Genomic DNA, 16,026 nt, shown 5'->3' on the forward strand with positions numbered 1-16,026 from the left:
TCGCCGCCACCACCCACCTCCACTGTTACCGCCACCACCACCTCCACCGTTACCGCCACCGCTCCCACCACCACTCACTACCATTTTAAATTTATTTTTTTAGTTTTTTCTTACCTACCAACAATACAAAGTAATGATTCATTTCATTCCCATGTGGTAACCAAACATTTCATTGGAATGGTAATAACCCATTTCATTCCTTTGTCCATTCCATTACCACGTCCATTCCATTCCGTCGTCTATTCCATTACCCCATACCAAACAGACCCACAGAATTATGTTAATTGATGTTGTTTTTCTGCGAGTAATACTTGAGATTCATCAAATTTAAGTTGAATTTGTTACTATTTGATCGGAAGGTATATCAATTAATTCATCAACTTTAAGTTCGGTTTGTTAAAATTTGTTCGTCTAATTTGTATGATAGCTGTTAGTTTCGGTTTCTGCATGTTGCGTGAAAACATCTGCGATTTGAGAGGTTAAAGCTCAAATTAGATTCGTGTTTAGTTGTAATTTTATATAATTTGTTGTTAATTTTACTTTAGTGTGATGATTTCATCTTACTGTTACAGAATTAGGTTACCTGATGCTTGATTCATCAAATTTAAGTTCAAACTGTTACTGCTAATAATCTAATTTGTATGATAATTTCGGTTTCTGCATGTTTTATGTGCACATCTGTGATTTAAGAGGTTAAATCTCGAATTTGATTCGCGCTTAGTAGAAATTTAATCTAATTTGATGATTTTATCTTACTTACTGTTACAGAATTAGGTTAACTAATGCTGTTTTAGCGCGACTAATAGTTGATATTCATCAAATTTGTATGATAGTTTCGGTTTCTGCATGTTCCGTGTGGACATCTACGATTTGAAAGCTTAGAGTTCTGATTCGATTCATATTTTGTAGAAATATGTTCATTTTACAATTTTACTTTTATATGATGATTTCATCTTACTGTTACAAAATTAGATTAACTAGTGTTTTTTTTTACTTTGATGAATTTTGCTGATAGTTATGACCTTACGATCTTCCGATTTTGGATTAATCGGTTGCATATGCAGTTTGACATCGATCGATTCATCTAATTTGTATGGTAGTTTCGTTTTCTTCATGTTTCGTGTAAAATCTACAATTTGAAGGCTTAAAGCTCAAATTAGATTCATGTTTAGTAGAAATTTCATCTAATTTGTCACTTTAATATGAAAATTTCATCTTACTGTTACAGAATTAGGTTAACTGATGTTGTATACTTGAGATTCATAATTTGTTGATATTATGACATTTTGATCTTCGAGTTTTAGGCTTAATCAGTTGAATTTGCTGATTGTTTTAGGTTTAGTTCAATCGGAGCTCTATCGATCTCGGTAGGGCTTTGGATTTTAATTATCTGAATCTGTTGTGTTTAATTTTAATGTGTTAATTTGCTGATTACTGTTCGGTTTCAGTTTTGCTATTTCAGCTTGAAAATTTTGGGCCTAAATCTTTTTGTTAATTAATAACTAATTGATTATATTATACATTTGGGTTAAAATATTTGAATTATATGTTTATTAAATTCTTATAAATTACTTAAATAAAAAATGAAAATATATAAATTCAGTTTGGTTTTTCTCGTCTTTATCACATGCAAATCCAAAACCGAACCGCAAGTTCGGTTTTTACCAAAACATAAAACCAAACCGTTGGTTTTTGTTTCGGTTTGACTTTTATAATGTGTTTTTCTCGGTTTTTTGTTTCGGATCAGTTTTTTGGTTTTCATACACACCCTAATAAAGGGACTGAATCATGATTTCGGACAGTTTCTAGACAAATCCGATTGGGTCAGTGAAGAACTGATGAAAATCATCATTACAATTTGAATTTTGAAAGTTCAGTTTTCTGTTTTTTTTATATAATTAATGATAAATAGACCTTTCAACCTGATTTTTCAGGTGCTGATTTTTCTCATAACTGATATAGTAAATCATTAATAATAACATCATAACGTCATTCTCTAGTTTTATATTATTTCAGAACAACAGTTCATTTTATTGATATTATTAGCTGTCAATTTTTAAATTCAAATTAATGAATAATGGCCACCTGTGTCATTGTGTGGACTTGATTGGTAAGCAGGCAGGCGCCATATAAATATATTAATGCTATTTTAAAAAGTAAAATACCCTTTTTCCTTTTTCTAGACCAACTGTTTTGATTTGAATTACAATACAATGATGCAATCATGCAAACAAGGAAATTGAATAAAAGATTTCAATTCTATTTATTTTATTACATCTAGTATTTGCAGGACATCTGTTTAACAATAAGATATCTTTGTACAACAATTTTGTTACTACTAAAGAAATACCGTTATAGGTTCTGGTCGCTTTTAATTACGATATCGCTCAACCTGTTTCTTATTTTCTATACTTGTTTCCATTGATGATCTTTATCTGTATTACTTTTTATTCACTTTAGTAATTTGTTGGTGCTTGATTTTCGTTTTCTTCATAAAGGTTTGAGGATCAGGTTATGAAAAGCTAAAAGGAAATGGGGAAACATCGTATGAGAAACAGAATTAAGTCGTTAGTTGGAAGTCTCGTTGATCCAGACAAAGATGAGCAACTTAAAGACAGTAACATAGGTATATTTATTTAATTTCATTGTCACATCAAATTGTTCTTCATGTACGTAATGATAAGTTCTTAATCATGTGTTAATTGTTACATGCAGAAACCGAAGAAAACTATAACAAGATTATAGATTTACTCAAAAATGAAGATCAAGAAGATAAGAGCAAACTTGTGGAACTAATTAACGAATTTCACAATCGTTACAAGTCAGTCTACAAACGTTATGATCAAATAACCGGAAAACTGAAAGAGAAAGTTAGATCAAAGAAGGAAAAAGAATCGTCTTCTTCATCCAGTTCTGATTCAGATTCAGATGATACTTCGAAAAAAGAAAGTAAAAATGGGAAATGGAAAGACAAGAATGCAGAGATTGATGAGTTACATCAAAAGTTAGCAGCTGAAACTGAAGAAAAAGAAGCATTAAATTCACAACTTCAAGAAACAGTCAACATGTTAAACCAGTCAAAACTTCAATCTGATCAATTGCTTGAAGAAAATTCCAAACTTGTAGCTGAAATTAGAGAACTGAAGTTGAATCTTGAGAACACAAAGGCGGTTGAATCTGAACTGATTCAGCAAATTGAAGATATGAAAAAGGAAAACACCAGTTTAATATTGGAAAAAGAGGCATCCGTGGCTGAACAAGAATCAAAAATACAGATCCTACAAGATGAATTCTCTGAAACAAAGGAGAAATTGACTGATGAGGTGTCGAATCTGATTCAAAAGTTGGAATCTGTTGAATTAGAGAAGGAATCTTTAATCCAAAAGTTGGTTGATCAGAAAACAGAATTTGAAAAACAGAAAGAAGATGAATTATTGGTTCTTGGGACGAAGTATGAAGAAAAGATTGAAAACTTACAAAAGGAATTGGAATCAATTATCACACAAAAACAAGAATCTGTTAACCTGGTTGAGTGTTTAAGAAACGAAATCACCGACACGAATTTTGGCCAAGAAAGATTACTAGAAGAGAATAATATCCATGTGGCAGAGATCGAACAACTACAGAAGAAAATAAACGAAATGTCAGAAGAAATGGAAAACGGTCTCCGGTTAAAAGACCAGATTGTTGACCAACTGGAAGAAACAATTGAAGACCTAAAAAGTGATCTTGAAATCAAAGGAGACGAAATCAGCACGTTGACCGAAACGGTTCGAAACCTGGAAGTCAAAGTCCGGTTAACAACTCAGAAGCTTCGTGTAACCGAACAAACGTTAAACGAAACGGAGCACGAACACACAACCAAAGAAGAGAAGCTGCATCAAGAAAACAAATCTTTAATCGAAAAAATCTCGACTTTATCACAAACAATCAATGATATCAAACGGGAAGTCCAAGATAAAGTCAACGAGACATTGACCGGTGTTGACTCACTCATAGTAAAGTTTGAAGAAGATTATGGGCACATAAGAACACGGGTTATTGAAATCACGAACGAAGTCCAAGCCACACGGATTCAGTTGAAGCAAGTGAAAGAAGATATGAATCAAAAGCTGGAAGAAATGGTGACAAAATTAAAGTTTTATGAAACTGAGAATAACAAGTTGATGAAATCATTGGAGGATGTAAAGATTGAAAATGTGAAAAAAGATGAGAAGATTAATGAACTCGAAAACACAATTAACGTCAAAAACGAATGGATATCGGGTTTTAGTGAGGATAAAAGGGAGGCGATAAAGCAGCTGTGTGTGTGGGCGGATTATCACCGGGATCGGTCCGATCATCTTCAAGAATTATTGAAAACCGCAGCCGGTTCACGGCGGCAGACGGTGAGGTAAGTGAATGAAATAAATTATGAAGTATATGCATTTTGAGTAGGGGATTTTGGATTGATTGGAGTGGTGGTTTGTTTTGGCATATAAGATATTGGAGTAGATGAGTTTGTATATGAAGTTGAATTCTTATTTCTCATTCTCATTCTCAGTCTTTGTTTGTTTATTTTGTTTGTTTATTTGTATGTTTAGATGTTTATGTAGTGTTATTTAAAAAAATGGTTATGTTGGAATATGCATTTTGTGACATTGGGAAATCATAATCTATTTTGAAAATAATTTATTGAATGTTAGTTGTTGTCTTTTATATATTTATTATGTGTTTTTATCTTTTGTCTCTGTCTCCTTGATATCTAACTTTTACCATCTCTGTAAATAAATTTCGGTAACATTTAACACCAGTTTACATTCTGTTTTAACCTCTGAACTCTAATCGGGTTTATCCTATTTGAATTTCACATTAAAGATGAACTGTGTGAGCTCGGTTGATTATACGCGTTTGACAAATAAAATTGAACACGATTATAAGAGTTGCATATTGGGTTATGCAACGGAAGCTGTTTGTTGTGTGCATCCTGCTGTGGTTTTACCCGGTTTCAAACCTTAACTGTCATTTAGAGTAGTTTGAGATCCTAACCATTAAAACTGATTTGGGTCAGGTTTGTCAAAACCGGTTTGGAAAACGAACCTTCTTTTATTTTTGGTGTTTTTACAATCGGTCATAGAGCCATTAGTTTTGTCTTCGTTTAATAACACCGAATACGTATATAGCCTTTGTTTGATACGAAAAATATATCTATAAGATGCAATGTCAATATGGGGGAATGGCTGGTTCAATATGGTATTGGATCCTTTTAAAAGGGGGTGGCGGCGCAGCTTGTTGCCCGCTTACCTGCCTCTTTATTGTAATTGGATCATTTTATTTGAAATGACAAGCAGTAAAAAAAAATATATATATAGTATTATGGTTAGGGTTTTAAAAACAATCTAAAATCAGAACAAAACACAATGCTTAAAACCAATCTAAAATCAGAAGATCAAACACTGTAATTGTCAGTGTTACAATTTGGTCTAGTCCCAGTTCAATTCATTTATAATTCTATTGTGCGGAAAGCTCTAAACGTGCTATAATTTCCATAGCGCGATTGCACAAACACTGCAATACATCAACTACAAAAATGATATAAACCAAAACCATTGAACCAACATAAAACTCCAAAACCTCTCTATTATATGTCAATCAAACCAAGCCTAAAACTCAATTGAGTATTTCCTTATTATCATTGTTCATACAATACAAATTACAAAAAGGTCATAAACCTGCACCACCTTAGTGGGGATAAACTCATAAACAGTTAATGCTACTAGACCAAAAAACATCAGCCTCTATAATATACCGTACTTTACATAAGAATTATAATACTGGAATTTGAAGTTTTAGAAATCAAAATAGGTTTGGGCTGGGTAATTTAGCTGGCTAGAGTTTTGGCATGTCATTAAATGATTCATGTTGGATAGGTTGGGTAGTTTAGCCGGCTAGATTTTTGGCCTATATTATTAAATAACATATTAAATAATCAGTACCAGCGGAAACACCACCCCATGGCCCATGCTGGTCGATGCCAAACAAATACACACCTCCTTGGCTTCACTACCGTTTTATCTCAATAGAACAAAGAGTAAATGGAAGCCCGTGGGAAGGTATTTCGGGATGGAGAGTGAATTTCAGGATAGGATGGGGGTGGCTAGAATTTTTAGAAAAAGGTGGGTTTCATTAATAGGTTTGGGTGAACGCACCTGCCATTCATCTATTTTTACTAAACATACCCCCTCCCTCAAGTTTAACATTAATACAATTTAGATCTTTTTGTTGCTTCTTTTGTTATTTTGTTATCTTTTATTATCATTATTATTTTTATAAAAGCAATTTTTTTCTATTTTAATTTAATAATTTTTTTCTATTTATCTTTTTATGTAAATTTAAAAGCCTTTAATAATAATATATTTTTCTTACTTAGAAAAATGTTTTTTTTTTTCTTATCTAAAAAACGATATTTTTCTTGTTTTTTAAAAAATGTATTTTTTTCTATACTTCTTTTAATCTTTTTGTAGAGTGTTTTTTTAAATTTAAGAGATAGTTTACATTCTTTTATAAAAAATCATATTATTTTTTTATAAATAAAAAGGTTTGATAACATACAACTTGATATAAAAATTGACTCTTTTCTTAGATAACATTCATTTCATGTATCCAAACCTAACAAAAAAAATCAAATTGTTTTGAATACATTTTATAAAAAATAAATAAAAAAACTAGCTAGATAAAACATACAAAACTTTTTAAAACATGTAAAAAAATAAAAACAAACTTTTAATAAGATCTTAAAGAAGTAAAATAATAAAATCAATAACAAAAATATATAAAAAACTGTAAAACAAAAATAAACTTAATAGTTTTTATTTGATAATTTGAGAGAATTATAAAATAAAATAAAATAAGAGAGACTAACATGCCAATTACAAATGTCAAAGGGAAATGAAAGTTCAGGGGGGGGGGTGTATGGATAGCAAGGAAAGGGGGTACGTTTAGCCTGACCCAATAGGTTTTTAACAAAAAAAAAAGGTTTATGCTTTAAAACCGGTTTGAAACCTGATCCAAACCAGTATCATTATTGCACAATCAACTAAATCATAAGTAAACATTTCCCATCATATGAGGTTTGTCATCTGTGATTAGTAATTAGTGCAAATGGCATTTACAATAAACGAGTTACATATCCACCAAACTTGCCTAGTGCAGTTCGAGTCCAAGGATGGTCGGACTAGTTATGCCGGTCACACACTCACCCAGGCGTCTAGTGGCGTCTTCTAGTGACTGGAAATACGACTGAAAGTTTTGAGTTTTGAGAAAAAGGAAGATAGAGAAGAGTAATCTAGTTGTACAAGTTATGTTATAACTTACTTTATACAATATTAGATTAATTTGAGCTATTGCAACTATACTAAAAAAACAGACGAACATATAAGAATATCTAAGTTCACAAAAAATAAAAAATATCTATCAGAGACAGGTTTTGATCCTGTGACCTGTGGGTTATGGGCCCACCACGCTATATAAATTGTATTTTTGATTATAATACCAAAAAAACGGCTATATATATGTATACACATGTATATATTTAGATTGAAATTTCTCTTATTTAAGAAGGTTATGAAATGGTATGTTTTTTTGTCATACTAATGCTATTAATTATTATTCATTAAATATAACTAAATCCATTTATCAATATCCGAAAAGGTTCAACAAACCAAAATTTAAGAGAAGCATACATATAAACTGAGCATGTTTTATAAAGAAAAAAAATAAATATAAGATGCGGTGTTAGTAGTGAAAAATAAAAAAGAATGGTTTGGGCTGGTTACCTCTCAAACAAGACCGAATCAAATCAAGAACCTATCTTAATATCTATTATTTTTAAAATCAATGACTAGTTTTTAAAACAAATTAAAACCTTGAAAAGCACATAATGCACCGAGCACCGTTACAACTTGGTTTGGTCCGGGCTCTATTCTTACAATAATTTCTATCGCGCGACAAGTTCTATATGTGTTATAAATTCCATAGTGTTGTTGCACGAACATAGCAATATTTCAACTACCAAAATAATATAAACCAAACCAACAAAACAAATTAATAACATCTCTATTGTATGACTATCAAACCAAGCCTAAACTCTACTGAGTATTCACTTATTACCATTAGCTTAAAAACCGAACCACAGCTACACTATATCAACATGGGTTTAGGTTAGCTAGTTATGAATCTCTTCATTATCAAAAGCCGATAACTCCAAGATATCAGTGGCGGTTTGATCTCCTTACCCTTTTGCATGCATATTAACTAACACGAACGTTTATTTAATGTGACACTTGTTTCATTAATCGGATATCCTCATCCCTACCTTGAGTACATCCTTAAGCACCTCATATGCCACCAATGCAATCGCTATTGGCATAACCACTTGAAAAAAAAAACTTGATATCGTGAAAAGGGTATTTTCGGTATTTGATTAATAAGTTAATAACAAACTCACCTTAACAGAACTCGGGACCATATATAAAGCTGTTTTTTGGTTTTATACTAACCCAACCGGTCTTGAAATCATGAAATGGTCTTTTGAAGATTAGTTAATTAGTGCAAATGGTGTTTACCGGAAATTGAGTGGGAAGAAGAGAGCACAAATTTTGTTACCAAAAAGCTCTTGGCTTCATTTTATTTCAAAGCGATTGAACTCCATATCCACCAAGATGCCTAAGGACTATGCAAATTATTCTAATGTCACCCCTTATTGCCAAGTCCCGTTTGAGTCCAACTTTAGTCGGTTTTGTTATGTTGCTCGTCTAGTGGTGCTAGTTGATGATGAGGCCCTAGGAAAGGAGAGATCGATACGAGAAAAGCAGGAAGATAGAGAAGAGCTCACAACTAATCTAACTTATAGTTAGTTATTACATAACCACTAGTTAGTTATAGTTATTGTATTTTTTTTTTATTTTTTTGAATAACTTCAATGACAGGTTTCGATAAATCGAGCTCAAATTTTACTAGTATAAATCTGGCTAGTAAGAAACTAGACAACATGAAATTTTACTAGTATAAGCCTGGCTAATAAGTAATAACAAACTAGACAAGACTAGCGGATCATATTACAAATTGACCCGGAACTAACTACACATGCGAATAGTATTTATTATTCACTGAAATAACTAAATCCAATTAAGAGTATTGGAAAAGTTCAATAAACCAAAAATTTTGAGAACCGAACATATAAGTTATGTATGTTTGATATGAAAAGTAATATATTATTTATGTAGGATGCATGTTAATACTGAAATATAAAAAAGAACGGTTCAGTATGGTTAAATTTTAAACAAAAAAGTACGAATCAGTATGATTAACTTTCTAACAAGACTGAAACAAATTAAGAACCTATTTTTAATATCCTTTTCGAAATCAACTAGTTTTTAAAATATTCTAAAACCGAAAGCCATATAACGTTGTTGGCAGTTGGCACCGTTTCAATTTGGTCTGGTTCCAGCTCAACGTTTTAATAGTTTCTATAATGCGAAAATTCTAAACGTGCTAAAATTTCCATAGCGCGATTGCATAAACATAGCAATATATCAACTACCAAAATGATATAAAGTTATTAACCAAAACCATTGAACCAACATAAAACTCCATAACCTCTCTATTATATGTCAATCAAACCAAGTCACCCTGTGAGCATTTCTTTATTATCATTGTTCATAAATACGAATCATAAAAAGCTTAAGAACCGAACGACAGCTCTAAACTATATCAACACCCGGATACCTACTTCTAAATCTCTTTATTATCAAAAGTCGATAACTCCAAGATATTAGTGACGCTTTTACTCCCTTACCCTTTTGCAAGCATATTAACTAATGCGAGTGTTTGTTTCATTACTCCGATATCCTCATCTCTACCTTGAGTACATCCTTAACCACCTCATACGTCACAAATGCAATTGCTATTGACGGGACCACCTAAAAAAGGAAACTCGATATCATAAAAAGTGTTCTTTTTCCAAAAGGGTATTTTTGGTATTTAATTAATAATTTAGAAGCATACTAACCTTGACTGAATTTGGTACCAAACCCTTGTACAACGCGCCAAAACCCTCATGACGAACGGTTTTCCTGAACGCATCAACCATACCGGTGTATTCAAGTGCTGACGTTGACTTTCCTTCACCAGTAACAACCGAAGCAGCATGTTTCCAACCAACCATTTGCATTCGTCTGCGTATGACATCAAGTGGATAAGCAACTGTTTGACCAACGGTCCCAGCTATGGCCCCACAGCCGAGCTTAGTTATCACACCTAACTCCTCTCCTTCAACTAACCCAAACGGTCTTGTTTTCACCAAATGGTCTTTTAAAGATTCGTACACCGCAAAATTCAGCCCAACATATGGTATCTAGAAACATAAATAAGTAAAGTTTTGGTCATTGTCATTAATTATTAAAATCTAAAATTAATAAATTATTAACAAATATTTGGATGTTAAGTTGTTAACTTACAACACCAATGACAGAAGGAAGCCATCCTTTGTATAACGCACGTGGGCCCTCTTCACGGAGGACCGTTGTAAGAGCATGCGTCATTCCTCTATATTGAGTAGAAGATTTATCAGTCTGCAAAAGCCAGCACATTATTATTAATAAACAAATAAAAAAATAATCTGAGCAAAGATGAAGATTTTAAACTTTAAAGAATACCTGAACAGTAATGCGACCACGAACCAAGTCCATCGGATACGTTGCTGACATGGCAATTATTCCAGCGCACGCACCAGCTCCAAGGCGTAAAAGAGGAGTGAGTTCAGCATCCTCTGAAATATTTACATTTAAGTAGATTTATTTGATTTAAAAATAAGTAAAAAAGAAAGAATATTATTGTACCGTTTCCAGGTTGCTGTTGATATAGCCACAAGATCCCCCTATCGATATTAAATTAATCAAATTTGACTTGAAAATTGACGGTTTTGACCACGAAAGGAAGCAGATAATAAGCTTACTTGGACGCCTCTTCATAGCTAAAGAACTTGACAGCAGAGTTCGGGACAATGCGCGCACAATTAGTGCCATTTCCTTTAAACATTCCTCGCAAACCCTCGGTTCTCCATATATACTTTAGTCCCTGAATAGTACCATTGTATTTGATGGCATGTGGATTCTGAACCTGTTATTTAACAAAAAGTAATACAACTTTATAAACTGAAAACAAGTGCAAAAAAGTAAATAAGTAAACAGATAATTTGTTTCTAATTCTACCTGGAGCAAAATTTTCAATCTTTCCAAAGGAGCAACCGCAGTGCGCGATCTGAAACATAATCAATAACCAAATAGAAACTTATCAGTCGTAAATAGTTAATGAAATCAAGAATTAATGTTAAAGATTACAAGTCAAAAGCAAAACACAAATAAAATATCACAATTGTTTATGTGCTACATGACATAACTAAACCATTAACTGAAACCGAAAAGAAAACCAACGAAAACTGAATTAACGGAAAACAGATTAACCGAAAATCGGTTATCAGTTTTTTCTGTAAACTCGGACCTCGGTTAACCGAACCAAACCATTCATAATTTCATATATTTCTAGGCTTATATACCTCCATTTCATGTTTAAAGTAAAAAATTTTAGCCCAAGTTTGATTTTGATTATTCACCGAACGGAAATCCGACAAACTAACCGATTAACCGAAAACCGATTGATTAATAAAATACATTAACCAACAACTAATAACCAAACCAAACCAAACCTAACCTAACCGTGCACACTGTCTAAATCTATCATCACTGATCTTATTAAGCATAACTATGTCCAATGTTAAGTGAATCCAGATATTATTCTTATCTATTATTCATATCCTGGTTTAGCTCCATAAGATATATTAATTTCATCTCTCCACCAATATATGTGTTTCTGGAATTTGGATGTGTGTGTATTTATTATTATTATTATTATTATTATTATTATTATTATTATTATTATTATTATTATTATTATTATTATTATTATTATCTTAAAAGCATAAAGTAGATGTAACTTCTAATAGTTATCCACTAGAATAATAACTACTTTTGTTGATAGCTAAGCAACTATTTATGCCAATAATAATAATAATAATCATTTACAAAACTTAATCACATATTTCTAACAGTATGCATCACTAATCCAATAGCTAATCACAAAACATCATCATAAATAATAATAATAATAATAATAATAATAATAGAGGAAGAATAAGGACTAACACTCCACCGGCAACACCACCGGCGACGAGAGATTTGCAGATTCCGAGCAACGTCTGACGACTGGGAGCCTTGACGCCTTCACTCGCAATCTTAGCTTCTTCCGCGATATTTGCGATCGTCACACTCGTCTTCCCAGCCACGTCCTCTGACGTCATCTCAACCACGTAAATAAACTAATTAACCCTAACTAATTAATTTCCACGGGAATCGCCGTCGTCAGCTTTACTCCGGCGATCTGAGCGGTGTGAATAAATAAAAATGAGAGACTATTATAAGTTAAAAGGATATAAAATAGTGAAAGGAAATGGTGATGGTGATGGTGATGGTGATGGTGATGGTGATGGTGATGGTGATATATATAGGAAGACAAAGAATTCAATGCGTTTGACTATTTTTTTTTCTAATTGATATATTTGGGTCGCATAGGATGAAAATGAGTCGGGTTTTGTCGTTCTTAAATTTATACATGATAATTAAAGTTTGTTCCAAAACCGTCGTGTTTTATTTGGGTAAATACTCATCCCAAAACCAACTGGGTTTCTATTGTGTTTTGACAAAATATAAGTAATTAATTAAAAAATAATAATTAACATAATAAAATGTCGAAAAAAATTGCCATAAACAAGAAATAATATATTTAGAATATACTATATACAATAGTATGTTGGATGCATCTGGTATATAATCAGGAAAATGAGACAATGTTATCGGGTATATTACAAATCTCAAACCCGTCTCAAAACCCACGAAAATTTCAAAACTAATCACAACCCCTAATGAGTCTGGTATTACATGTCCAAATTATGTCGGGTTTTGGGTTATCTCTTGCCATTGATGTTGCTACGTTTCTAAAAAAAGTTATGTGGGTCGTGCATAATATTTATCGAGGCCGAAGAACTATGACTTTATTTTCAGTAGGATCGGATTAACGGATTTGACATTCAAAATGTGGTGGCACAGCTTGTTGCACGCTTACTTGACTCTTTATTGTAATGAGATCGTTTTGGTTTGATATCTAAGATAACGATGGTTAAATGCTAAAATTTTTTTGATAAAATGAAGCCGCTGTGGTCTTTGGACTATATTGGCCGTATAAAAGTAGTATTAGGTAAACTTTGAAGTTTTGTGAATGTGTGGAGTTATGCCCAAAGTATATGATGTTTTGGATTAGATTATAAATTTATGTTACGTATCGTGTTTTATACGTGTCAGATGTTCTTTAGTTATAATCTGTTGTTGGATTTATGGTGGTGTCTGCAGATAGCCAGATATCGAAAAAATTCTTTTATGAACTTATTATCTATACTATATATAATGCACCACCCATGGGCAAATTAAGACACTTGATTTTAAGGAATTTACAATTTTTCAAACACATAGTACAACCTTAAATAGGGGCATACTAGACATTCTAACACTAAATTTAACGTTTCTTTCATATTTCTTCAAATTATTTACAACAATGACCCCTCAACTTTAATCAACATTTGGAAATTTAAAGAATAATTACAACTTTGATCCCCCATCTTTTAACTATATATTATTTATAATTTCACTTTTAACCTAAATTCCCCAACGATTTTTAAACGGTTATAACTATTTCATACGTTAATGTTTTTTTTACAAAAACTGCACCATAAAAACGAGCATTTTGTAACACCCCGACCAAAGGCGGATTATACATCGGGGCGCCACATATTGTTTCATTACTCGTGACACTATTGGGTGTCAATATTTAATAAATACATTCATTCGTGCACGCGCAAAGTAAACATAAGATAACATAAATCATCATAAATCAATATATTATAAATCATAATATTCGAACAGCAAAAACTTGTCTTGATACATTTTAATCTAAGTCCAAAATAAAGAAAACTTCCTACGTGTCCACAAGCTCCAAAACAGCTACTACGAACCTGAACATGTGTTAAAATAAACGTCAAACACTTGCGTGTTGGTGAGAAATCAAGTTTAATACAATACATAGATAACAATAAATCTGCGCGCAACACGTGTAAGTCTGGTGTTTAACAAGAGTGCAATCAGATTGTGATCAAGCCTAAATAGATCATAGCTCATAGTTCATAGTTCAATCCGTGCTCCCAATTGAGCACAAAAACGAGAAAACATATGTGCAAGTGTAAACAAAGAAAACCGTAAACGATAGGTCTCCCGTGTTCATCTAATGGATCCATGAAAACTTCGGAATAGGCCGAACAAAGCGGTTAATGATACACACATACAAATAAACAGCCAAGTAAACGTCCTCAACACATGGGATACTGCGCGACTAAAGTTCATAAACAAGTTTAAGACTCTAAGTTTATACGAACACATGAACATCCCAAAACGTTAAAAAAAAAAAAAAAAAAAGGGATTAGGTACGAGATTACTCACTTGATAAAACGATGCGGTGTAAGATAAAGCAAGAACCAACTTTAAGCAAGCACAAGTTAACCTATAATTAAAGATTATTGTTTTAACGATTTGTTTTAAGTCTTGATTATAAGTTAGCATAATTAATAAGTAAATTATTATATATAATATATATTACCGGAAAAGCAGGGCAGAACAGGGAGGAAGACGGAGGCAGAGAGGAGGCGGCTGAAGGACAACGGCAGAGAGCAAAGGAAGAGAAAGATAATAAGTGTTTGTGTGTGTAGTGTTAAGAAAATAACATTATTATTTATAGAGAAACCCTAGGGAACACAATCCCTAGAAAAGGGGAAAAGATCTCAAAAAGCAAAAGATTCCAAAAGCAAAAGATATCAAAAGATATGGCAGCTGCAGGGGCAAGATAAAGCTGACAGGGAACAGTAAACAGGCATGGGCGGGTCAGATAAAGGTACTGGTCAAGCATGGAAAAAGCAGATCTTAAAAGATAATGTCAGTCACTTTTTCTGCCAACCAATGGGGTTGGTGCGCATGCTGCGCCAAAAGTGGCTTTTCAGACATAAGATAGGTCAGGTCAACAGCACAGAAGATAAGACAACACAAAGCAAACGGCTAGATTCAACAGAAGAAAACTCAAAGGGTTCAGCGCGAGAAGGCTAAGGCGCGCCGCGGGAAGAATCACATTTCTTAGCGCGCCGCGGGAGGAACTATAATTCCTAGCGCGCCGCGGGAAGAACTATAATTCTTCGCGCGTCGAGGGATGAACTACGATTCTTAGCGCGCTGCGAGAAGAACTACAAATCCTTAGCGCGTCGCGGGAAGAACTACCGTTCTTCGCGCGCTGCGAGAAGAATTACAATTCTTAGCGCGCTGCGAGAAGAGTTCGTCTAGCGTATCGCTGGAACAGATGGTCTTCACGCAGGCTTCCTTGAAAGGAGTCTGGCGCGTGGAGCTGCGCAGACAACCTTAGGCGGGAAGGAACAAAGGACAAGCAAAGAGGGAAACAAGGCTTAAGGGCGGGACGGCGACAAGAGGGAAAAGAAGGAGGAAAGAGAGGAGGGACGGGACGGCGGAAAGAAAGAGAGAGAAAGAGGCGGGAAGGAAAATATATTATTATTATTAAAAGTAAAATATAAGTATAAATAAATATTAAATCACAAAAGAAAGAGATCGGATCAGAGAAACGGGTACCTGGGTCGGGTCGGATCGGGGCAGATGTCACAGTCTCCCCTACTTTAAGAAATTTCGTCCCGAAATTTATCTCGAAGTAGGTTGCGCAGAGAACAGGTGCGGGTACTTGATCTTCATTTGATCTTCCCTTTCCCATGTAAACTCGGCTCCGCGCTTGGACTCCCAGCGAACTTTCACGATAGGGATACGACTGCGCTTG

General features: G+C 33.4%; 2 protein-coding genes across 2 annotated transcripts; one reads left to right on the forward strand and one right to left on the reverse strand.

The window, feature by feature from the left end:
* Positions 1-2,004: 2,004 nt before the first annotated feature.
* On the forward strand, positions 2,005-4,840 carry LOC143603575 (uncharacterized). Its single transcript, XM_077080343.1, has 2 exons — positions 2,005-2,626; positions 2,716-4,840. The coding sequence occupies exons 1-2, from the start codon at positions 2,533-2,535 to the stop codon at positions 4,395-4,397; spliced, it is 1,776 nt and encodes a 591-aa protein (XP_076936458.1). The 5' UTR covers positions 2,005-2,532; the 3' UTR covers positions 4,398-4,840.
* A 4,768-nt stretch (positions 4,841-9,608) lies between these two features.
* Positions 9,609-12,506, reverse strand: LOC143603576 (mitochondrial adenine nucleotide transporter ADNT1-like). Its single transcript, XM_077080344.1, has 8 exons — positions 12,240-12,506; positions 11,250-11,298; positions 10,994-11,157; positions 10,878-10,915; positions 10,695-10,807; positions 10,497-10,610; positions 10,049-10,393; positions 9,609-9,959 (listed from the first exon to the last, which is right to left on the reverse strand). Exons 1-8 carry the CDS (start codon positions 12,392-12,394, stop codon positions 9,876-9,878), a joined length of 1,062 nt encoding a protein of 353 aa, XP_076936459.1. The 5' UTR covers positions 12,395-12,506; the 3' UTR covers positions 9,609-9,875.
* Positions 12,507-16,026: the final 3,520 nt, after the last annotated feature.

The sequence above is a fragment of the Bidens hawaiensis genome, unplaced genomic scaffold (assembly GCF_021521415.1).
Source record: "Bidens hawaiensis isolate Kalapana, Puna unplaced genomic scaffold, B.hawaiensis_p1.1 tig00062188_1, whole genome shotgun sequence".
NCBI lineage: Eukaryota > Viridiplantae > Streptophyta > Magnoliopsida > Asterales > Asteraceae > Bidens > Bidens hawaiensis.